Source organism: Phoenix dactylifera, chromosome 3 (assembly GCF_051530095.1).
Source record: "Phoenix dactylifera cultivar Ajwa chromosome 3, Ajwa_hap1_PhDact_Kaust_v1.1, whole genome shotgun sequence".
NCBI lineage: Eukaryota > Viridiplantae > Streptophyta > Magnoliopsida > Arecales > Arecaceae > Phoenix > Phoenix dactylifera.
Genome location: NC_143192.1, coordinates 42,020,555 through 42,046,707, shown reverse-complemented (window position 1 = coordinate 42,046,707; position 26,153 = coordinate 42,020,555). Strand labels below are relative to the sequence as shown.

Here is a 26,153-nt window from a genome sequence, read left to right as displayed (position 1 = left end):
GACCACTGTTCTAACATTTCTGCAAGCGATCCTTTATTTACTAATTAACTCGCCTGCTTTTAATAAAATTTGAGTGGCGCTTAGCTTCCCTTTTAAAAAGAAACTCGAACTTACGCATAATTCCTCGGTCACGCTCCCGTTAAAACTATGCCTGGAAAACCAAGACGGCAGTTCGGTTGTATAAACCTGTCTATTAGTATGCAGACTCCGCTGTAGTCGCCCGAGTCATATTCCTTCATGTGAATGTGCCTTCCTACAGGCGAAACGCTAGGATAGCATTTATTTCTAAAGCACGCACCCGAGTCATATTCCTTCATGTGAATGTGCCTTCCTACAGGCGAAACGCTAGGATAGCATTTATTTCTAAAGCACGCATGGGTGAGGAATAGTTATGTCAACGCTACCCAGAAAAATTGTGATAAACTTCTCTTATATCATAAAGCAATGATCCATGCTTACATTTTTTCTTTTGCGAAAAAAAAGAATCCACGACCAACATCATTCTACAAATTACAGGACAAATAGGATTAATTTATGGCACATCTACGCTCATTAGCATAACTTTTTCTATTCTAATTCTTCTTATTCTACAAACAAAGGCAACTTGAAGTCATGGATGCTTTGATAATTACCTATCATATCTAAAAATCCATGTGTTTAAATAGATGGGGGCAACACGATTAGTAAGTGGAAGCATGAGAATTTTGATAGGCAAGAAGAATCGGTAGGCTCTAATACCATGTTCTGATCCGATCTAAAAACTCGGACCTTTAGATGGATAGGCTCAATAGTATATAAATGCCACAAGAATTTTTAGCCTATCCAATATGAGATTATTATTCCTCAACACCTCTCTCATGTGTAGAGTCGGAGAGACAGAATCCAAAAAGAGTTAAGATCCTATCTAAAAATGGAAGAATGGATTAGTAGGCATGTTAACGAGGCGAGCTGCTCGGGCTCGGCCTGGTAAAAGCTTGGCTCGAGCTCAGCTCGTTAGTCGAACGAGCCCGAGCCCGAGCCCGAGCAGCTCACGAGCCCAAACGGAGCTCGTGACATAACACGACCAAATGAGGGGGCGGCTTCGGGATCCGACAGTCGAGATCGCGCCATCGATAGAACCGTGGGCGGTCAGATCTGGATCTTACTACATGGAAACCCTGCATCCAACGATTCCAACATAAGGGCCAAGGCCCTCCCTCTCGTTCGCGTCCATGACTTGCCCTTCCGTTCTTGTTATCATCTCTCTCATCCTCTCTATTCTCCTCCTCGTCCCCTGCCAAGCCCGATCCACCTCCAAAACCGGCGGCGGCCTTCCATTATTAGAAAAGGAGGAGGAAGACGCCGTCATCAAGGAAGAAGAGGCGCATCAGCGGACAGAGTGCGAAGGATGATGGATCCACATCCACGACATCCCGCCGCTGTTCAACACCAACCTCCTCCAATCCTGCAATGCCTTCCCCCTCTACTACGATAGCAACTTCTGCCCCTATCCCTATCTCACCAACCACGGCCTCGGCCCCCGCACCCACAACTGCTCCCGGAGCTGGTACCACACCGACCCCCACATGCTTGAGCCCTTCTTCCACCGCCGCTTCCTTGAGTACCCCTGCCTCAACCCCGTACTACGCCACCCTCGACGCCCTCCCTCTCCTCTACCATCTGCCCCTTTTCAACTCTAGTGCCCTCCACGGCTGCGACCTCGCCGATTTCCTCCGCTGCGACCGCCTGGCCATCTGGGGTCGGCGCGGCGGCCATGACCACTTCCTCGTCCTCACCCACCTCGCCTGGGATTTCTCTCAAGACCCCGACGCCGAACCCCCGCTAGGCACCTCCTTCCTCCATCTCTCCAACTTTTTGACCTCACCGTCCTCTCCCTCTGGGGGTGCCAAACTCTGTATTGGGCTTGAGCTCGGGCTTGAGTTCGTAATTGAAACGAGCTTTACGAGCTCAAGTCCGAGCCTTTGCTTTGCCAAGCAAGCCCAAGCTCGAGCCCTTGCTTTGCCAAGCAAGCCCGAGCTCGAGCCCAATATAGAGCTCGGTACTGAGCTCGAGCCCGAGCTTCTGTGAGCCCAATACAGAGCTCGGTACCAAGCTCAAGCCCGAGCTTCTGTGAAACGAGCCAAGTCCAAGCCTGGTGAGGCTCGGGCTCGGCTCGGCTCGGCTCGTTAACAGGCCTATGGATTAGTAAGAATATGATCTGATAGAGATTAAGATTTATAAAATATTATCTGCCTATTATGTGATATAGTTCGATGAAAAATGCCAAATGATCAAGTTTGCTCACAAATACAATATCCCATTTGGGGTGGAGTTAGTGTCGGATCTTACGGACTACACAAAGACATGACGAGCTTTGCATACGAATTTCCAGGGCAACGCAATGATGTTGCATGCACAGCGGCAGCAGCGGTAGTCGGTGTTTTTTTTTAGTACAATGGTGCCTCACAGCATACGTACATGAGTGCAGCCAACAAAATCTAAAAAGAGAAACCGACAGAGAGGAGCAAACGCTTGGTTCTCCCAAAGGAACCCTCTAGAATGTTAAGCCGTGAAGAAGGCCACCTAGTTGGCTGCACTGTTCACCTCTCGGTAGACATGGGAGACCTGAAAAGAGCCACATCCTCTTGCTAGTCTCTGAATATTGTAGAGCAGTGACTGCCCGCCCGTCTCATAGAGGACAGGAGTCATCAATGATAAGTGCATGGGGACCAACCCATGGCGCTGAACAAGATGGTATGGTCTTCTCCGTATAGCTGATAGCTAATCTAATGTTGACGGCCAAACTATGCTATTCTTAAAATTGATTGCCCCAGAGGTGCAAAGGATGGCTGCCATCACGAGTGGCCTTTTATTTGCTGCCGCGCCATTCGGGTGCATAAATGTCTTGGAACGAAAATCGCACGCTTCCAATTTCTTTATTTGTTTTAAAGCAAAAGAAAATTTTTACATACACAAATCGCTTAATTTGCATTTTACAAACTTAAGATATTTTTATTTGGGAAATGCTTTAGGGCGTTACATGAAAAATTCATCAAGTCCAAAAATTGCTAATTTGCTAACTCCATAATCAACTAATTTCCGATAGAAATAAATTCTATAAGCTGCATCAATTCTAATGACATATTACCCTCAAGAAATTTATTAAATTACAATAGATTTTTTTGACTAAATGTCAAGTGTTGCGAGGTTGACCAGGATGAGGCTTTCTCATGCGTTTTGTAGAAAGGCAGGTGACAGGAGCTTGCGAACCTGGAGTCAAAGTTTTGACTATTTTTGTAACCTCATCCCCCTCCCCCACCCCAAAAAAAACCTCCCCGGCCTTTTCTTTTTCCCCCACTTTTTTAGATGGAGGAGGCTGCATGACGTACTCCGTAGGGCCTCGAGTATGTAAATGGGCAAATCGAGCAGAGACTCGTAGATCCAAGACTTACTGCTCAAACTAAGACATGGATCATTGCCTGTGTACTGCACAAAGGGCCCTGACGCATGTGAAAGGGGTGTTACAGGAGAAATTATCCCCTGCATGATGTGCACCATGCCAACTAACTATCTATAAACTTCGTGCTGCATGCTCCTGTAGAATTGCTCCACCAAGCATCTCATCTCAATTTGTTTTTATAGTGCATTGTTGACATGATGTGCATGGTGTTAGATATAATTTCTTGTGTTACAAGCTATCTGGCTTGAGAGAAATGCTAGATTTTTCAATAGGAGAAAACAGTGTGTTAGAGGATGTCTTGCAAAAACTTCCAAGCCCATTTTGCAAAAAATGCTAAGTTGATTTGCTCAACATTTTTAATCCTCAATCCTTCTCGTTCTTTAGACCTACACACCAAAGTCCAATTCACCAACTAATGGAAGCCACAAACTTTGTCCTCTTCTTTACAAAGAAATGCACGGCACATATGATCAATCCTCTCCTTGGTCTATATAATTTTTTTTTTAAAAAAATACTTCAATAAATTTGACTAGCTGGACATCCGTGCCTAACACTTACATAGAAAAAAAGAAAATAGTGATGTTTGGTGCAAGTCTCAGGTTATACGCATTATCTAATCACTATGATGTTTGTTGAATTACCGTGATACAAACCCTGTGCTTTGGCCAAATCAATGTGCTGCAGTAGGTTTCTTATCTATTATTCCAAGAAGGATGTTTCTTCCGCATTTCCTTTAGTGTTGAGACATTGTGGACAATTAGAGAACGAATCCTGTTTGGATTTTTTTAAATTTTGATATCGTGATGTTTGTCTACCAAATTGTCTCACCCTCATTTTTTGCATGCGTCTTTACAACACTCTCGTGTTAGAATTAAACACTTGCTAGCTAGGACAATGCAAGCCATCCTTTATCACCTTTTTACCATTGAACAAACTCACATGAGGCGAACGTCTTCTATCATAAGCAAATAATCCACATGCTGAAGGATTTGATTTTGTCTCCAACTCAATCTTTTTCAACCGCTGACACATCCACGAACGTGCATGGAAGCCCAGCGGTTGGAAAGGTGAAACAAAGTGAATGGAAAACAGGTTGGTGATGGGTTAATAGGAAACGTGGTCTTACCATGAAAACGTACGTAGTTGTCGCAGCCCAAAATCTTACCCGAAGCAAGCGGAGACCGAACTCAGCTCGGCAAGTCAGACAGAAGTTTGGAAAGGAATACTAGGAATATGAGAAGAACGGCAAGGCGAAAAGCCTCCTCCCTAGAGATCCTTTTTGTTGATGTGGTTTGTATAAAGAGGAGGGTGAGAATCCGTCATAATTCTAGACGCACACGATCTATTGGTCAGCCATATGTCACCCAGCTATTGGTCAGCTGAGCTGGCAAGCATAACTTCGACGGACGGTGGATTTGAGCCGCATTAGCAACCCTTATGCTTCAACTCAAGAAAGGACCCCCGACCCTACATGGGAGACAGTGTTTTGGTAATCAAGCAAATGGACGACAAATGCCCAAACGCGGAGGTGGGTCACGCGAGTGCGAGGAAGGTGGGGCGGCGTTTTCCTGTAGTACTCTGTGGACCAGCGAGAGGGAGCTTTCGGAGCAAAATCCAAATCACTCTGTGGTCTAGATCACAAACTTGATCAATTGGCACCCTCTAAACGGTGCAAATTAAAATAGAATTTTTCATATTTGTGTCGTGTAGGAATTTAAGTTGACTTTCATATCGTTGGTCTTAAACGATTTTGTTCAGAGTTTTCATATTTTTGCCATGCTGAAAATAGATATTATTTTGTTTCAAGCACAAATGCCACGTTGGCCATAATGCAAATCCATAATTTTTTCTTTTCTTTTCTGAGTAAAATCCAACGAGGATCTTGACCTGTATTAAAGAATGTAGCCCAGCTCGGAGGTACCCACAGTGCACGCGGCGTTGCCCGTTGAACAAAATCCAACGACGAGAAAAACAACGACCATCAATAGCTGGTCACGAAGACTTTGGAGCTCCTTGCCCTTACTAACTCCAGCTGGCTGCTGCAGCCTCTCAAACTTCCCTTATGGACTTCGAGTTGCCCCTTTCTTTCTTTTTGTAATTTAATAACGTGCCTTTGATAAATTTTGGGCCGTACCTTGCTCCCATAAATGTGCAGCTCAATGCTGCCGCGAGATCTACCAAAAATCATAGTAGCATGCCCGGAGTAGGAGGAGACCATTTACCATGCCCTCATCAAGTGCCCACGGGCTATCCAGATTTGGAGGAGCGTCTCAGCCTTCACCAACCACCAGCAAATGTAGGCGTCTATTGGGGACTTTCTGAACTTCCTGAAGTCCTCGATGCGTGGTCCGGGAGATGAGAAGGAAACGCCGGCGACCTACCTGGCCTATCATAGCTGGCTGGATAGGAAATGCCCGGGTCTTCGAGGACGGTGGCTCACACCCGAGGGTGGTAGGAGATAGAGCTCTTATGCACGCAGCGAAGTTTTTTGGAGTCAGTACTGCTTCGCCTGCGGAGTTAGTTGGAGAAATCTGGGGCACCCATTATGCTATTACAGCGTCAAGGACTGTGTTTGTTCTCAGGTGCCCCCACTCTTTGGCTACCTCAAGGTGAACTTCGATGACATTATTGGCGAGGGAGGGACCCGCAAAGGTGTGGGTTTTATTATTAGAGACCACGATGCTAGACTTGTGGCGGCAGGGGGATGATAGATTTTCGATATGTCTGTCTCAAGTGCCAAGCTTAGAGCTGCATGGGAGGGTATCATCTATGCGAGGCGGGTGATGAGTGCGGATAGCATCCTCCTCGATGGAGACTCGATCACAGTGATTGAGTGGGTCCGGAGTTGGGGAAGCATGGTCGAGGAGAGGCCATTGCTCCATGATATCCGCAGTCTACTAGGAGGGTGTGTATCCTATTAAGCCACGCACGTCTACAGAGAGGTAAACAAGGTAGCTAACTGGGTTGCCTCTTATACGGCTTAGCATTTTGGTGGTTTCATTTAGACGACCCACAAGGCGGTGCCAGAGCCCCTCGAGAGCCTTTTATTTTTTGACTTTGTTAGCTGTATTAACACCAGTAGGGTGCGAGCCGCTGTTGTACCAAAAAAAAATATAATCATGGTCGCTGATGGACGCACACGAGAACCGACATGGCGGGCACCACTATGTACTGGCAAGATCATCTTTTGAACGCCTCACAGATGCGTACAGTTCGATCCATCAAGCCATTCCATTCCATTTGCTCATGTTTGACACATTGCTCGTGAAAAAGTCATGCCTGCATGTGAGTTTTGATGAGGAAAATACTGGGTATTCAAAGCCAACAAGTTTGGTTCCTATTTGGCCACCAATAGCCTCCTATGCCAAACAAAAATCATATGGGGCCAGCGTCCGAAAAAAATTATAAGGCTTGTTTCCTATTTTATCATGTTTTTCTTAATGCTCATCTTCAAGAAAAAACCTAAAACTCAAAGATTTCTCTTACTAACCAAGTTGTCGGTCTCGGGATTATAAATGCAGCACAGCATCCTTCTTCTTCCTTATTTTCAAGACATCCTCCTTCTTCCTCATTTTCAAAACATACTTTTTACTGGTACACACTATATGGCCAGATGATACATACCAAGTGAATTAATAATCTACCAAGTTAGTACACACTTTTAGGTAAATCGATACACATTTTTTAAAATATAGTGTTTACCAATATACAATACACAACCAGGTAATACACACTTAACAAATTAGTTATTTAGAAACTCCATACACATTTTCAAACAAATTAATACATAGTTTTTAGAATATCATATTCATCCGTATACAATATATGGCTAGATGATATACAATTATCTACTTCTAATACATGCCGTAAGCCTGCTTGATATATACCCAACGGTGATCTAATATATCTTTAGGTAAATAATATAAAATTATTAGAATATACTTTTTATCAGTACACACTACATAACCAAGTGATATATATCAAGCAAATTAGCCATCTAGGCAATACATAACTTTAATAAGTGATACATAGTTTCCGGACCATCATGTTTATTAGTACCAGTACACAATTTTTTAATTTTGTTTACTTTTTGAAATATTTATCATCTGACTATGTACTATATATTGGTGAACACTATATTCTCTATTTACTTTTTCTTCTTAAATAACAATTAGGAATTGGTGGGATATGCCAAACATATATCTACATAAAGTGCGGAGCCGGGAATAAAATCGTGCTGCCTAGCATTCTTTGATGGGAATTAACGTGAATACTAATTTCTAATGCGTGGCATACGTACCAGCACGAAGTCAATGTGATCGCGCTGCGTCAAATACTCATGGTCTAAAAAGAGAGTGGTGAGCCTTCCAACCATAATCTAGCTTCCCTCGAGGTGAAAAACGCATAAACGGCGTTCAGGAGGGGACTTACCACATCTACCGTCCGAATTACAACATTTTCCTTGCATGGGACCCACCAGCGGATCAGTTCCTTCGGGGTCATCGACTTTGTTGTCTGGCGCTGTAAAAGTCCTCGGTTAAAGTCAAACTGGGGACCACTTTTTGGATAAGTTAGCCATGGATCCTGAGCCCATTGTTTTCATTTATAAGTTGGTCATGGAGGCCTTCAGAGGGTGCTCGTTGAAGTATTTTTATTTTCAACCATTTTTGTCACATAGTTGTCCCTTAAAAAAAAATAGTAATCTGTCTCGCGGTGTGTTTGACTTGGTTGCTTATCTTTTACTTGGTTGCAACGAAAGATCTAGAGAATTTCTCACTGGATTTGGACAGGATCGTCAAAAATGTTGACCTAAGACCGTTTGTTTCGTGGTGGTTGGCAAGTTGACTTCCTTATAAACGGAAGGATTTCAAAATTTGACTGCTGGAGGCAAGAGATGCGGAACAGCTTGATTTCTCAAATAGGCTCGTATTTTAATCGGGTCAGATTAATGTTAATACTGCAAAGGGAAATTGACTCGGGATGTCATGAAGCACAGAAAAACAATAGCTTTGAAGAATTCTTATGACCGTGCTCTAAGCATGAGCTAAGGAGAAGGGAAAAAGAAAAGCTCCGAGCTCAGGGGAGTGCAATATGACAATTTCAATTGTTTATTGCAATTTCTCCAATATAGACAAAATGCGCCATCTAATTTCGTCAGCATTCAAGTACCGCTGTTATTGTTACAAATTTCCCTTTGTGCACAGAATACACATAAGTTCATTAAACCTCCCCATATTTTGTAGGATTCAGCTATTAGTTTTGGATTAATGACAATTCTGGTGGCAGCAATCTAAGAGCCATGGCCCTAATACCTAGGTAACCATGTATGTATGCCTTAGTAATCCACATTTGTTAATATCCGATATAAGCCCTTGTTGACGGCCAATTACAGCTCATGCGATTCCTTTTTCAACGGAAGGTTGGTAATGAATGCCATCCTGCTTCATTTCATCGCCAACGGATATCATTCTTACTTATGGATATCCAACCTGTTTCTGTATTCACTTGCCAATAATCAACAATGAAATTTAGATTTAAATTGAATCCTCATAGCATGATAAAAAAATGCATATGTGGATATGGTAGATATACATCTGATCCAGATCTCAAATAGTTTGGGTTAACTTCAACAGTGAAAGCACCAAGAAAGGCAGAGTCATGCACCAGATACTTTAAATAAGGTTGGCAAGGCAATCAAACTACTGTTTGTGACCTTGGCACTGTTGTTAAATCTTAAATGAGAACGATGATGATAATTATGATTGTGATATCTCCGACATGGTAGCGACAAGGAAAAGTCTTTGATCGTGCCATATCACCACAAACTCCCAAGAGTAAACATTATTGTTCATTAAATACTTGGAACATAGACAGCAATGATCAAGGCATTTGCAAGGTGACACTTCAATTGTCACATTTGCAGATATGGTTGAGACATTCTCAAACACAATTTGCAACCTATGTTTTCCTTCCTTCCATTTTTCAATAAAGTAAAATTATCATAAATAGTCATGAAACATTTAGAATGATGAAAACATTAAATTGGACTGATATTTCAGCACATGCTATATACAAAAGCAATAAACAATATACATACTACATAGCGAGCTAAGATAGGCAATCAATCCTCGCTCTCTCAATTTTTTTGAAGCTTCTCGTATGATTTCTTGAGACCTGCTAATTTGCAGCAAAGTTAATCAAACATGTGGAAAAACAAGCATTGTCGATAAAGGTACCAATAGAACTACTCAAGAAAATAGTAAGGTACTGTTCATCAAAGTCGATCTCAAGTAACAGTGTTATTGTGCCGCCATACAAGTGCAGCCATCATTCAAGAAAGTCATGAAAACTAATTCCATCACTAACCGTATACTGACTACACAATGTGTTTTATTCAGTAAAGTAGCCTTTTTTCAAGAAAAAACAGTACCCTATCTTCTATTGGTGAATTTGGAAGCTTGTAAAGAGGAACGAGAAATTAAAGGTTTATAACGATCCACCTAATACGTGTCTGGAGTACATTTACAGGTTATGAGTAGTAGTTGTGATGAGACTAGCACGTTTCCAGTTGCAACATGCCAAATAGAGGGCCGGACGCCTTTTTGAGTTTCTTATATTGTCACAAGAGAACCAAAATTTCTATTCCTTTTCTGAAACACCCCATGTATCATAACTAGCAATAATTTAGGTTAATTGCAGAATAGAGAACAGAGGCAAAAGTAACCAAAAAAAAATAGAGCAGAGACAAAGAATGATGACATAGATATCAGTCAACTAAAACAGTGAAAAAAATACAGTAATCAAAATGACTGAATGAATAGTTCAATGGTATAAAAAGTTCCAGTAAAGTAGCAGCATCAACAATCAATGCGCTCAGACATTCAGGAAGAATGACCCCCTGCAAAGCAAAGCTGAAGAGTATTCCACTTACTCAATTTGAAGCTGGTAAACTGTGGCTTAGACCTGCATGATTAGCTGGTGAACTTGGCGACAACTTTCAAGGAGAATTTGAAATGGTTGCTGTTGGACCAGCAGCTTGAAAATTTGGAGAAACAGGTGAGCATGACATGGAAGTATGATGATAGGGAGAAAAGGGAGAAGCTGTTAGCACTAATCGTGCAAAATGAGAGATATATGCAGCTCCTGGAGATCTTGGTGATAATCTTCTTGGTGGTAACATAATTATTTTGATCCTGAAAAGGAAACCATAAGGCCTTTGAAAGCAATAAGAAATTTTGCAGCAAAATACAGAATTCACATGGTTGTGGCTTACTTGTTGTGGACATCAACATAACGTCTGTTTCATCCAATATTTCTTCCTTCAAAGATAATTCAAACTTCAAAGCAAAAAAAAAAAAGATAATTCAAACAGAAGTATTAGCTTTAGCATGCTACAATTGATATAAATATAGTATGACATATGAATTTTAATAAGCATAATGAGAAACCCTCGTACCAATCACAAATTGAAGGGAAGACTTAATGAACTCATGCTATCTAAATCAATTTGGTCGGGATTCATTTTCAAAAGATATGAAATGATACAAAGATTGCAGAATTTGTAGGTAGTTAATGTGCAGCTGTAATTGCACACAGCAATAAATATGCATGCACGGTCTCAGACACACCTATGCCAGCAGTGACACAAGCACCTGAAAGAATGCATGCAAATGAGAAGTATAAATTTCTTAAAATTAAGGAATCCAGCAAGGATTCTTTTCTGAAAATCAAACCAATGGAGACCGAGGATGCCAGCAACCTAAAAGCAGATGAAACAAGATAACCAATTGATCATAACATAAAAGTTGGATGATAAAAACAGCAGATTATCTTCAGATTTCATATCATGGTACAATCATTCTTGAAAGTTGACCTGCCAACTATTGCAAGTGAAAGGCCTATTTCGCTGTCACAGAAACAGATACAAGCAGCAAACCCTCCTTACCTGTCCACTTCACAACAAGCTCCAAGAAAGCAACTGCATTGACTTCATCACCAACTAACATCTCTCCATGTTACCAATATGACTACCACCAAACATCTTACTTTTCAAAGTTTTTGCGTTTGTGTGCAGGATCCCAAATTCATCCAATCTGATTTTAAATTCGAGCTATGTATGCCCATTGGGCTCGATATTGTAACAACACTAATAGTTTCTTCCAAAATCGACTTAATTTCTAATAGTATATCCTTTGTTTTTATCGCTGCTTGAAAAAGTAAACCATAACTACGATCTTCAACGAAAATTTGTGGATATAAAAAATCAAAAATAATGATTAATAGCCACATACTTTATACTATTTTTTTAAAAAGTGCAAAAATCCAAACCAAAGAACAAATACTTAATGTTGTTAACTTTCTCCCTCTTAGCTATTCTCTTGAATCCTCTCTATTGAGAACAGCTAATTTCTTTTGGTGATGCTTCTGGCCCATCAATGTCATTTTGGTGATTGATGCAAGTTAACAGTCATGGACTCATCACCATAGTTATTAAAATCAAACTGGTGACTGTCCCAGTCAAGGGTCCATGCCACGGCATCATTGGTCTGACCGTCGGGTCAATCAGTCAGACTAGGTTATAATTGAAAAATAATAAAATAGCTACAATATTAGAAAAATATGCATAATAAGTGATCAATTGTGATCCAATTGGAGAAATGGAAGATTTTCTTCAACCCGCTCAACTCGAATCTATCGAAAAATAACTAGAAGAAGATAGAAGAATTTCAAAAATAGAGCTTAAGTCCCCTTGATGATTAAAAAAAAAGATATATAGCCTCTATGTATAATGTGAGGTCCTCCTTTACACAATTTAGGTCAAATTTCTCTTTCTAATCATAGCAGAACTCTCTTTTCTAAAATAGACATTACTAGTAGAAATCTTCTAGAAAAAGTTAAAAATTATAAGGAGGTAGATCTCGACTTTTACATCAACTCTGTCTTCAGTCGCTCCGTCTAATTCTTCTCGGATAGAGAGCTACAGCCGGTCAAAGTTTTATCTATTTTTTTTTTGGTTTGATCGGCCTATTTCGGGCCCCAAACGATGGAATTAGGCTCAATTCCTAGAGGCACCACCCCCTAAAGGGTAGGGCATCATGTCATAGATCTCAAAAAACTGTCCGATTTAAAAAAAAAAAAGATAATTTCAATCAGATGTCATATGACCAAGTTATGGTCTCCGAAAGTTTGGCCTACGACTCGATTTTCCAATGTAGCGGATCTTGCTCCTAGTCCCTTTGCAACTCTGCTCATAGTGGCCAAAGTGATGTACGTCAATCTAAGAATCCTCGTGGATCAAATTGTCTTTTAAAAAGTATGCTTTAAATAACATAGATCATTATTTTATATTAATGTTTAATTGCATTATAAATAAAAAATAATGATGAATAATTTATTTTAAATTTGCTAAAAATGTATAATATAGAAAACATGTAGAATCTATTAAGCTGAATCTAATATGTAAAATATGGTAGAACAATAAAATGATGTTTATGTTTTGGGTTTTGTATCAAAAAGCAAAGAGTTTTATTTTTTATGAAAATAAATTATTATTAAAATATGATAATATAGTTGAAATAGTTCTACCATAAATATTTTAAGTTTCACGGTCATACTGACCTAATGTCACACCCCGAACTCAACACCTGGGTCAGCCATGCGACACAACCACATGAACTTTAAGCGATGCCCTAGAGATAATGAAAGGCCTGAAAATTTATTACAACCTCAATATCACTAAACATAAGTGGTCTCAATTCATAACAAATAACAAAACTTGTATAATTATAAAATTTGATCATCCGACCAGTATCGACGGTGGTCTATCTATTTATCCTTTCACTCGCGATTCAACCATAGCCAAGTACTAAACATCCTGCAATTCTGAAAGAAAAAAAGAAAAGAGGTGATGTGAGCTTTATAGCCCGGTAAGAATCCTCCACACACGCACACCAGCACGAATATGGACAATATCTTTTAGCAAATACAAAGTTGATAGGAAACAATATGATTCATACATCAACAACCTAATAATCGCATAATGCTCAATGAATCCAATGTATATATTTATAAACACATATAAGCCATGCCAGCATAAACATCAAGTTTAATCAAATAGCAATCCAATCATATGCACATGACCATAAATGAGAGTCTCGACGTAGATGTCATGTATCACCACAGTTTTGTGTAACACATCCCATATCACCCAATCAGCAATTCTATTCAACCGTAAGTAACCGATCAGCATAGTTTAGTTCTTGACAACACTTTCGTTCTGGCACTATACTAGTCCCGCCTACGCTCCAGCCCATGGCAGGCCAAAACACACCACGTTTTTGCTCGTGGCTAGCAACCACAATATCGCATCTCAACTGCAGATGATATCACGAACACCACATTTCACACATGTCGGCTAATCCAGTTGCCTCTCTTTTTCTCAATCACATACTTAGGAATTCCATTAAACATAATTTATTTTCTTGATTTGTTTTCAGCATTAGACTAGTCACAACCATGCTTCTGTCCGTGGTAGGCCAAACACATGCTATGCTTCCACCCATGGCTCGCAACTACAATATCACAACTCAGCCCACGGCTAACACACCACGTTTCACACATGACCGGCTAATTCAAATGCTCCCCCTTTCCCCCACCCCACTCTTACAATTATGTAAAATTCAATTTGATTATGTTACAACTACGATTAAACTGCAGTTCATTATCTAGAATTGATTTTCTGGCATTGGGCTACTTACAGCCACGCTCCAGCCGTGGCAGGCCAAATACAATGTGCACCCCAGCCCAAGATTAACCCAGCATATACACCACGTTTCTTACATAGCCAACCAATCCAGATGCCGCCCATACCCATCTTATCTTATATCGAAGCCTTGATTTATTTATAGTCTACATGATTTCTATAATTAATCATCAATTAAAAAGTTTCATACTGAGCTAGACTAAGTAACATCATAATCCACGCAACATCACATCAACACATGATACACATAGCAATATGTATAAAATATTCACAATCATACAAGATACATTTATATACAAAACTTCAATAATCATGTAGATGATTGTGTTGAGAAATTTTACCTCTATCGATGACAGACTCAACTCAGTCCACACCTCGTTTTAAGAATAGAGATGTACAATACCTTGCTCAATCGCTTTCTTGTCTAGATAATTGCTCACCTACAGAGTCAATCTCATCATCAGAATAATCATAACCATCCATGGATTATAGTAGAAGATCATAACAAGGTCAGCCCGAAAACCTAGAATCTCTCCTACAGTCGCATAACGCCGACTAGGATCCGTAGTTATGCAATCCCAGCTCGGACCCCTGGGCGCTCAATGGGAGCTCGGGACCAATACCAGCTCGAAGCCCCTGGCCACACAATATTGGCTCAGGACTCTCCAAGGGTCAACCAGTCCATAAGATTTTGGGTCCTTTCCTTAGGCCCATTAAGAATTCTAGAGAGAGAGAGTGATTAAGAGAGAGAGAGCAAAAGAGAGACGAAAAACAGGGGAGGGCGGTTTGCTTCAGCTGGACGGAGGATCACAGGGTGGCCGGCGGTGGGAGTGAGCGTCTGCCCCAGCACAACTTCCGGCGACAAATGGCAGCAACATCGTCGGCCATGCTGGCTGGCGACTGGGAGAAAAACAAGGAAAACCGACCCTAGCCGGCTCAAAAACAAGGAGAAGAAGGGAGCAGCCCGGCTCACCGGTCGGCGACGGCTCTGCATCTGGTGTTGGAGGTGGCCAAGGGCTCTATTAGAGCTCCGGCAAGAGCCTCGGCCCCAATATCAGAGGATCCAACGGAAACAGGGAAAAGAAGACTCAAAACAGGCTCTCATAGTCAAATCCGGCGGCTGGCGGCTCTAATCAAACTGTCAATGGCTGCCTTGGGATCGGAAAAGAAAAGAAGAAGAAGAGATAGAGGCCAATACCTCAGCTCCGACGAGGTACTTGGCTGCACTCCCCAGCGAGCACGATGGCTGAGACGCCGCAAGGAGGGAAAGAATCCGGCGATGGTTGATTGGAACTCATCACAGAGGTGCTCAAAGGGAAGGGGAGAGGGATTTATAGATCAATTCCTAGGGTTCACCGGAGTCCAATGTGCCCTAGGAATCCTTCCTTCCGCCGGACTCGCGGAGGAAGAAGCCTCACCGGAGTCCAACGCGCCCTAGGGTTCCACTCCGTCTCACACGCCGAGCGTTGAACAGCCACTGGCCCGGCCCAGGCCAACCAAGGCGGACCCGGCCCAGTGTCTCGACAGACATTGGCTTGAATCCCGTTTTAAATGCATTTTAGTTACAATTTGTGAACTCGGTTTGGACAGGGATACAATTTTTGAGAAAATGGCTGGTTCAACGGTTTCTATCTAGTCCGAACAGGCGAACACAATTACAGTCCCGAGAAAAAACCAAAGCGGCCAGAGGTCCGATTCATCGGTTATCCAATCAAACTGGCCAGTCCGGTTCAGTTTTTGTAACCATTATCATGTCAATCAAGTTGAAAGAATTATATTATGTGATTCTTCCAGTAAAATTGTGTACATGTTGAATATTTTGGAATTTGACCTGTCGTGCTCTATCGTATATCAGATACATTGTTAAAATCTTCACTAGCTTTTTCCAGGTAAGAAGTCAAAAGTATTGTCTCAAATGAGTCTGCATATTCTCTACACCATGGTATGACAGAAAAGTTTATCATCTGAAGTTATAGAAAATTATTTTAGATTGCAGATATGGATGCCCTGGTATAAAGTAGAAAAATAATATCGTCACATATTGAAATTGGGCCCAAGTGTAATCAATAAATAAAAGAACAATGATAGAAAATTAGTTAGGCAGATGATCTTGCACCGACCAAATAGAGCACTTGGAGACATTACTAGCTAAAATAATTAATACATGTGTCAACAATTTGCTAAGGTGGCCTGCCCAACAACGATCTCTTAAATTCTTTAGAAGATAAACCGTATGTAGATCTCTGGCTTGATTACATTACTCCTAAATTGTCTTAACACACATAGCAACATAAGATATCTAAATAACTTGGAAAAATCTACAAATAGTAAGTCATTAGGCTCAATGGTAGGTCTCTAGTCTCCATATATAGAGTGTTCAATACATTTAACAAATAAAGGACATTGAGTTATGTATTTCAAAGGAAGTAAACTCAGAAAATCAATTGATTTTTCTCCTATAACATTTGCTTTTGTAGTGTGGAACTTCTTCTTCACTCTTTGAACGATCAAGATCATCTAAATCATTAATCAAAACAACCTAAAGCTACTGACAAAAAGACAGACTTCCCCAATCAAAGTCGAACTTGACAATCATATATCAAGTTTGAACTTTTAGGTCATTTAAACAACATATGAGCATAAGACGTAAATCGGTATGCTATGGTTAACCTTCCTTTTGTTCTCATCATATACCCAACCCAATACATACATTTTATCACATGTCTAGCGATCTTACACCTAAGCACTGAATTTATTTTTGCAACTTTTATCATATCCCAAGTTATCATAAACTCAAGACCCGATATATTTTTGTCGCAGTTTCTAGTTATCTTAAACCTTAGGCTCTGATACTAATTCTGTTACGATCTCCAATGATCTTAAACCAAAGCTCTGATACCATTCTGTCATGCCTAAAATCTAGCATCCGGGTCCGGAACGTGATACGGCCGTACACTTCCTAGAGCAGAGCTCTATAGAATATGCTAGGCCTAAAAATTTAATACAACTTCAATATCCATAATCAATAATGATCTCAATTTATATTGAATAACAAAGTTGGCCCAATTATAAAATTTGATCAACCAACCAGTATCAGTGATGCTCTATCTAGTTACCCCTTCCACCTATGATCTCAACCATAGCCATATACTATGCAACATGCAACTCTGAAAAAGTAAGAAGAGGAAGAGAGTTATGAGCTTTACATTTCAGTAAGAATCTCAAATTGCTACACCATAAGTAATATAAAAATAATCAATTAACAATACTAAATAATAAATATTGTATCAATACTCAGAAAACTCATCAATAACATGTACATAAGTTTTCATAATCAGCTTTTCAAAGAAGCATATATATATATATATATATATATATATATATATATATATATATATATATATATATATATATATATATATATAACCAATTGCTCAATAATAATTTCTTATGTCATGTTATCCATTTCTCATTATTTCTTATCAATTTTTTTTAGCTTTGAACTAACCAAGATCAAGACTTAGTCCAAGACTGATATTGTATCACGTTATAGCCCATGGTGGCTATCCGACCCACATTATAGCCTGTGGTAGCTTTTCGACCCACATTATAGCTCGTTGTTGCTTTTCTTGTGTCAGCCCATGGGCATTATGACGAGATTAGTCCAAACTATTTCTTATCCGTCTAATTTACCTGTTACTCTTGTCAAATCAATTATCACATATACAATAAATTTTTTTTCAAATTTAAGGTATCTTTGTTCATATAACCATGTTCCAATATCTGATGCGTATAATAACCATACGAATATATTTGAACTGAAAATCATATAAAGCATATTATCATATGCCAAACCAAATTTATCGATATAAATTTTACGATACAAATCTAGTGGTACAAACCAATAAACATATATATATATATATATGTATGTATGTATGTATGTATGTATGTATGTATATATATCTGATCATCGCCTACAAAAAATTCTTATCTTTACCAAAAACTGACTAAACACAATGATCACTGACCCTCTTTAGGGTCTACGAGCTGGGGTGCAGAGTATTCTGATCAAAACCTTCTTGTGCAGATGACTCTCCCTCTACAGAATCAAACTCGATTATCAAAAGAAAGTCAAATAGTAAACTAGTAATCTAGATTGCCTACCGGCATCCACCAGGGATCCATCACTAGGTCCCCCCAAGACCCCGTTACCATCTACTTGGGTCAACTAGAAAGAGACACCAAGAGAGAGAGAAAAAGAAGGAAGAGAGAAAAACTAGAGAAGATAATAGAGAGAGAAGAGAGAAAGAGAGAAGAGAAAAGAAGAGAGAGAAACTCTCTCTGCTCTCTTCGCGATCGGTCGTCTCCTTCTCCCTTCCCCCTCATAGGTCTAAGGGGGATGGCGGCCATGGTGGCCTGCCCCCCACTCAATGGCTGCCATGGCGACCGCAGCCCTGGCCAAAGCAACGGCTGAAAGAGGGCACCTTTGTTTTGGCGATTTGCCGTTTCCAATCACGACGTACAAGGCTGAAAACAATAGAGAAAAAAGAGAAGGAGAAGAAAGAGCCTTACCTCGATCCCGCGAGGCGCTCCGACAATCCTTCTTGACGACGAATGGTAAAAGAAAGACTGGGAAGAGGGCTTGAAATCGGTGGTGATCTTTGGCGACTCCGGAGAAAAAAAACTAAGGAAGAGGAGGGAAATTACATAGCCGAGATCCTAGAGTTCAAGTCAAACACGGATTGCTCCTGGAGAGTCTTCGACTCCGCCAGAATCGGGGGAGGAAGAAGACTTCCATTGGAGTCTTCTTCTTTGCCTGCATTGGCCTTGGGCCTGGCCACTCTGGGTCAGCCCACGAGCCTAAAAAAAAATTGGGTTATTACATACTCACCTCCCCCTTAAAATAATTTCATCCTCGAAATTAACTTACTTAAGGTTCAGACTTTGAAAGTACTCCACCATCATACTTCCGCTACGCACTCTCATCTAACTCATCAATTACTCTAAGGATGCTAAACGATTTGTAACCGAACTAGTATAGCTTTGTATCATTACTAAAAAAATCCAAATTTCAAATTTTTGAGTAGGACTAGAGCAAAACCACTAGATCGCCTTGTCCTCAATTTATGTAGAGTGTACTTACCATAACTAACCCTCAAGCCATTAATCAAGCTTAAGATCACTACATGATCTCCACAATTTTTTTAGAATCTAAAATATCTAGATTTAATTTAAAGTGGATTAACACTAGATGTCCTAAGCAATTTGATTAGACAATGTAGATCGACCTTTCTTTTCAAAAGAATTTACTCCAAATTTAATGGGTTAGAAGTCTTTAAGCCAATATCACTATGAGTAGAATTAACTTTATTAACCTCCAAATCTTCTTTTCCAAGATTCTTAATATCTATCAGTAATGCTATATATGATAATTCATGTAAGCATCTCTACTCAATATGATATTTTATTAGCGGCTTCATCGACAATGATAAAAGATCCCTGCTCAAATCATAAATCTAGACTTGAGTTTAAATTAACACATCCAATAGACTCCAACAATTATGAGAAATATCTAGTAGCGCAATCCAAATATAAAAGTTGCTAGAATTTTTCACCAATACGCATACTCTATGGCCTTAAAAATAAAATTAAATCGACCAACAGAAATACACCTATTTACAATATCTGACAATTTCAATTCCAAATATAATCCACATACAGATTTAACCTCGAAGGACATTCCTTTCTAATATTACGAAAAATCTTTCTTAGTTCACTCCAATACTATGACAGATCCATGCACAAACTCCATTCTAATAATTAGCAGCAAAACTATAGGCGTGATCACATCTACAACCATATCAAGTTTGAACTTTTAGGTCATTTAAACAACATATGAACATGATACGGTATCATCCAGTCCTTCTGTACTCATCATATACCCAACCTAATACATATATTGTATCACATGTCTAGCGATCTTTCACTTAAACACTGAATTTATTTCTGCAACTTTTGTCACGTCTCGAGTGATCATAACCTCAAGGCTCGATACATTTCTATCACAATCCCTAGTGATCTTAAACCTTAGGCTCTGATACTAATTCTGCAATGATCCTCAACGATTTTAAACCTAAGCTCTTATACCAATTTTGTCATGCCCCAAACCTAGCACCCATGTCCGGAACGCGATGCGGCTGCACACTCCCAAGATGGGAGGATGATGGATGGAGCCCAAGGGAATGTGTGTATGATTGGTGTGGTGCACCACGGCGTTGTTCACATGGTACCATGTGATTGGGGTGTTTATGAGAGAGAGAGAGAGAGAGAGAGAGAGAGAGAGAGAGAGAGAAAAGAAGATGAAATGTCCAAAATGACGAGCAAAAAATAAAATCTCACAAGGTTGGCATCTCGACATTTGAAGTTGAGGATTGACTATTGGAGAGGCTAAACAAGATGACAGAGAAGCTTGGACAATATCTTTCTTTTTTTTCAGCTCTTTTTTTTTGGGTGGTGGTGAAAATCTGACCATGTCCATGTGAGGGTTATGGTAGACCCTGCCCACTGCATTGATGAAAATACCAAACCAAACCAAACCAAACCAAAACCAAAACCAAATGACAACATCAAGTTTAAAGAAGATTAATGGCATTGTATAGTTTTGAACGTTATGAAGACAACAGCATCTAATAAGATTACAACTTTTTTGACTATCATCACATGTTCAGCAATAGCGATGAGCTTGCCAACGTGTCCTTTTCAAGTGCGTTATAGATGCGGGATAAGTTCAGGATGATGAGTAGTTTCAGGGTCAGAAAAAAATTTCATGTTGAAGGATTTAAGTTAGAACAGTCGCCTTGGAACAATTGAGGGTAAATATCATTGGAAAGTGAAATGGTCATAAGGTCCAACGGAAGTTCCCAGAAATATATTGCTAAGTGGCCTTAAAAAGGAGCACGGATTTTAAAACAAAGGTCAATACGATCCTTTTCACCATTACAGAGAAATCAGGGAGCTAAGGAATTTCTTTTCCTCCTTATTTTCTAAAACATTCCATGTAGAATTTAAAGATAGATATTTGAGTAGTTTTTACTCAAAAAAAAGATAAAATTTTTCTTAAAAAAGGAAAGGAGGAAAGAACAATACATATTTGAGTAAGCTTTAAACATTTAGTACCTGTACTTCGGTTCTAATCTACAGGAGAGTGCTATACTACTCAGCTGAAGTGGTGGCTTGACCAACACGAGAGTGCGGTGACATTAAGCTTGGGGTCATGGGGGTCATGGTGGTCATGCCCTCAAACCTCCGAGGCAAGCTTAAGCGAAGCCCAGCCTGCCACCTCTTGCCGCAGCCTGCTTCACTTGGTGCATAAATGACTTGAACCTTTGAAGGGCTACTTCCATGGTCTCGTCATCCATGTTGGCAAAGCACACCCTAAACCACCCAGGTTCACTGCAATGAAACGAGGAACCGGGCAACACATTAAGCTTCATATCGTCAATTATCCTGCGCCACAGCTCGAGTTCTCCTTCAACTGTGGATTCCTTGAGAAGCAGTCTCAAGTCCATCCAGCAGAACAGCCCGGCGTTGCTCTCCAAACACTGGATTCCCTCCTGCGCAAGCCGAGAAGTGAAGATCCCGTGCCTCTCCGATAACCTCCTCCTGCTCTCTGCTATCAACTCGGATGTGAATTCATCATCTGATAGCATGGAGGCAAGCAGGTATTGTGTTTGTGAGGAGACTAATCCAAAGCTCGACATCCTACGAGCGCAGCGAACCACTGTATCATTGTAGGAGTACACCATGCCAACCCTGAATCCAGGGAGGCCGAGGACCTTGGAGAGGCTGTAGGTGATGTGGATGAGGCTTCGGTCATAGTTAGGATCCTCCTTGAGTATCTCAGAGACGCCAACGAATCTGGGCTCGCTGAAGACGGTCCCAGCAAAGATCTCGTTGCGGATTAGGTGGATCCTCTTGGCATTGGTGAAGCTGACCAAGGTTCTTAGTGTTTCTTTGTCCAAGGTTGTCCCCAGTGGATTTGATGGGTGGATCCTCTAGCTATACTACTAAGCTGGAGTGGTGGCTCGAACAACAGGAGAGTGCGGTGACAATAAGCTTGGGGTCATGGGGGTCATGGTGGTCATGCCCTCAAACCTCCGAGGAAAGCTTAAGCGAAGCCCATTCTGCCACCTCTTCTTCTTCGCCTGGCGCATAAATGACTTGAACCTTTGAAGGGCAACTTCCATGGTCTCGTCATCTATGTTGGCAAAGCATACCCTAAACCACCCAGGTTCACTGCAATGAAACGAGGAACCGGGCGACACATTGAGCTTCATATCGTCAATTATCCTGCGCCACAGCTCGAGTTCTCCTTCAACTGTGGATTCCTTGAGAAGCATTTTCAAGTTCATCCAGCAGAACAGCCCAGCATTGCTCTCCAAACACTGGATTCCCTCCTGCGCAAGCCGAGAAGTGAAGATCTCGTGCCTCTTCGATAGCCTCCTCCTGCTCTCTGCTATCAACTCGGTTGTGAATTCATCATCTGATAGCATGGAGGCAAGCAGGTATTGTGTTTGTGAGGAGACTAGTCCAAAGCTCGACATCCTACGAGCGCAGCGAACCACTGTATCATTGTAGGAGTAGACCACGCCAACCCTGAATCCAGGGAGGCCGAGGACCTTGGAGAGGCTGTAGGTGATGTGGATGAGGCTTTGGTCACAATTAGGATCCTCTTCGAGTATCTCGGAGACGCCAACGAATCTGGGCTCGCTGAAGACGGTCCCTGCGAAAATCTCATCGCAGATTAGGTGGATCCTCTTGGCATTGATGAAACTGACCAAGGTTCTTAGTGTTTTTTTGTCCAAGGTTGTCCCCAGTGGATTTGATGGGTTGGTTACCAAGACCCCTTTAACTCTAATATTCGCCTGCTGGGCTTTCTCATAAGCAGATTCAAGTGCGGACTGGGTGATTTTGAAATGATTGGTGCTCTCGCAGTGAATTGGAAAGAGCTGGATTCCTGTTCTCCACCTGAGGTCTCGATCGAATCTGAACATGATACATGAATTGTAAGTTTAGCTTTATATATTGTTGTGCAAATAATGAATATAAGATGATTGAGTTTCAAGATACCATTTGCGAGTAGGTTTTAGATATGCAGTGTATAGACTTGCAAAATGTTCAAACCTCTCCACAAATATGGCTACGTTAAGTATAAATGAGGTTTTAGTAATACTGCTTTCGTCCATATATATAAGAAGAAAAAAGGATAACCAGAAATATTTTTGTTGAATTTTCATTTGTTATTAGACTCGTAAACCAGAATGTCTTGGTATCTACCATATCATCAGCCTTGGAAGATTTCCATTTAGAAGAAAAAAAAGAAGTAGGATTATGTCGTGTTTGTGATAGACATCAAAACTTAAATATATATAGAGGAGCTTATACGACATACGCTGGATAATATGGCGTTGGAACAAGGAATGCTTCGCCAGGGTCAGCCAAACAAAAGGCCAATATTTCGGCAGCCCCGGTAGCTCCACCGCTCATCACTATCCTCGCAGGGTCAAAATTGATTCCTTCTCCTCTCACTTTCCCCATGAACTTGGCAATGGCCTGCAAGTTTTGACAAATCACATCGTTAGCCATTTCGCGTTCCATCCACAAAGCAACTACAATTACTTACTTTTACGGACAAGACCACCATTAAATCACTATCAAGATTTCAATCAGCGTAGGAGTCTTAAGACCACTTCTGGTATTTATGCTGGATAACTCCATTGAAAACTTCAGAAGCTAAAACCTTTTGCAAGGACTTGATACATCTTTGCAAACTTGATGACATTATTCATAACAAGATAAGCAAATCATTATGCTAGAAATAAATAAGCTGCGCTTTTGTTAATTACCTCTCTGAATTCAGGCAGGCCGTGGTAATCCTGGAAATTTGCGATCGCTTTGAATTCTGGAACTCCCGCTTCAGTGCAAATGGAGGCCTTCGGGTTCTTCTTAATCCACTCTTGCATCAAATCCAGGCAAAGCTGAAAAGTAAATAAATAAATAAAAAACACCCAGTGAAGATTAATTTGAGATTACCGAACAGTGACTATAAGTAACCAAAGCACCAACCATGGGATTCGGTTTGTATCTTTTGCGAGAAAGAATAATTGAATTTTTTTGCGACGTCAACCGTTGGATTGCGCCTTGCACAGCTCTCGAAGCATTCCAACCTCTTTCTTCAAGCGCAGATCGTGATGCGGCTTTTGTGGCGGAAGAAAGTGAGTCACTCTTTCCCGCGAAAGATACAACCCGAACACCGTGGTTTGGTGCTTCTTGTACTCCTAGAAAGTGAGAATATGGATATGCTCTGCAACTAAGTGGGTGGATGGTGTTGGTTTTGCGATTGTGATTGAAATTACGTACAGCGAGGTATCGAGACGACTGCTGCTGGATATGTTCTTACCTGGTTTTCGGCCAGACCCATTTGAATGACTCCCTCTGGGTTATCGATAGGATGGAATGGATCGCTATCGTAAGCCTTCCACCCATCGAAGTAAGACGAGTTCTCGCCGTGGCCATCATTGGTTGCCATCTTCGAAAGGAGGGAGTAGTTTGGTGCACGAGGCAGCTGATCGAACTCCATCACTAAAACTCAAATGTGTGAATGTGTAATGAAGGTGAGAAACAGAGCGCGAGAATTAAGAATTTTGGAGCTTGTGCATATGGTCGGGCGGGAGATATGAGGGGGTGAAGGGAATTTATAGGGCTCAGAAGAAGCAAAGACTCTCTCAACTTCGAAATCCGACAGGTGGACCAGAGATTGTTTGGGCTCCGCCAAGGGACCCGTCAGGCCGTCACCCGTGAGAGTCGGGTCTGCCTTAAAATGGAAAACGTGAGAGGGCGTGGAATTTACGTGAATAACAGCAGACAAATCGTACGATGCCGGCTGCGTTTTCAAAAGCCTAGTCGCAATCGTAGCAAGGAAACAAAGAAATCCGGGATGGGGGAAGCTTCGTGCGAAGCGAGCGAGGCCGAGAACACGGAATTCTGAGGAGGGCGCTGACGATAGAAGGGAGACTGCGCCTCCTTGGTGGGGACCGCGCACTGATGGTGTTTTGAGGTGTTGACTATGTGGGAAGGTTAATCTCACAACTGTTTTTTTTTCTTTTTTTTTCTTTTTTTGGTGCAGCTCTCACCACTGATTTTGTGGAAGAGTGCAGAAGAGGTTTTGTTCCCTACAACTCGAAGTTATGCATCTGGTGAAATTATTGCTAAGAAGGGATGGCCGGTGGCTGGAACTGCTTCGTGTGGATGCCGTCCTTCTATTAAAAGAATTTGGTGGATATGGAAAACTCGAACATTTCTGCAAGCAATCCTTCTATTAAAACATTTCTTCGTGTGGATGGCCGGTAGCCCTGTTCTCGGGAATTCGTGCGACCACTGTTCTAACATTTCTGCAAGCGATCCTTTATTTACTAATTAGCTCGCCCTGCTTTTAATAAAATTTGAGTGGTGTTAACCTTAAAGGCTGAATTTTGATGATTATAAAACACTTGAGTTAATGTTGTATACTGATGCTGTTGGCTTGATTGTGAAGATTGAAAAGTCAAGAAAAATCAAGAAGAAAAGAAGCACTTCAAAAAAATTTTCAGATACTTCATTGGATACATTTCTAAAAGAAAAAGACTTTGTTCCAATTCATGGATATTAAAAAAAAAAAGGTCTAAAGAATTTTGTCTGAGACACTTGAGTTGATCCCTAAGTGTAGAAGACATGTTAGAGTCAACTCTGGCACGGTAGTTGTCTACTAGCATAGTGAATGAGTCGACCCCCGCAAGACTTGAGTCGACCCCAGCGTAGCTCAAATTTCATAGAGAGCTTTTGTCGCCTGAGACATTTCTTCATGAATCGACTCCTGAGTTTAAAGAGTCGACCCTTGTGTTTCAAGAGTCG

At 41.0% G+C, this 26,153-nt stretch overlaps 1 protein-coding gene, 1 long non-coding RNA gene and 1 pseudogene across 3 annotated transcripts; all 3 read right to left on the bottom strand.

Moving 5' to 3' along the window:
* Nucleotides 1–9,389: 9,389 nt before the first annotated feature.
* LOC103697216 (uncharacterized) lies at nt 9,390–15,733 on the bottom strand. 2 transcript variants are annotated; one of them, XR_015976375.1, is made up of 6 exons: nt 15,400–15,733; nt 14,543–14,641; nt 13,245–13,321; nt 10,713–13,146; nt 10,371–10,632; nt 9,390–9,613 (listed from the first exon to the last, which is right to left on the bottom strand). It is a non-coding gene; the product is annotated as an uncharacterized LOC103697216 (long non-coding RNA). The 2 variants fall into 2 exon arrangements; XR_005508163.2 differs by having other exon boundaries at nt 10,713–13,321.
* Nucleotides 15,734–20,651: 4,918 nt separating this feature from the next.
* On the bottom strand, nt 20,652–22,252 carry LOC103697218 (1-aminocyclopropane-1-carboxylate synthase pseudogene; annotated as a pseudogene).
* On the bottom strand, nt 22,131–25,001 carry LOC103699314 (1-aminocyclopropane-1-carboxylate synthase-like). The gene is made up of 4 exons (XM_008781347.5): nt 24,664–25,001; nt 24,110–24,241; nt 23,656–23,816; nt 22,131–23,249 (listed from the first exon to the last, which is right to left on the bottom strand). Exons 1-4 carry the CDS (start codon nt 24,841–24,843, stop codon nt 22,271–22,273), a joined length of 1,452 nt encoding a protein of 483 aa, XP_008779569.1. The 5' UTR covers nt 24,844–25,001; the 3' UTR covers nt 22,131–22,270.
* Nucleotides 25,002–26,153: the final 1,152 nt, after the last annotated feature.

Bases quoted from the DNA above. Each gene is read 5' to 3' on its own strand.
- LOC103699314 (XM_008781347.5), bottom strand. From the start codon at position 24,843: ATGGAGTTCGATCAGCTGCCTCGTGCACCAAACTACTCCCTCCTTTCG. The intron at 24,242-24,663 runs GTAAGAACATAT...TTTACTTTTCAG, and splicing joins TGGGTCTGGCCGAAAACCAG to CTTTGCCTGGATTTGATGCA. The intron at 23,817-24,109 runs GTAATTAACAAA...CAAAACTTGCAG, and splicing joins GCCTGCCTGAATTCAGAGAG to GCCATTGCCAAGTTCATGGG.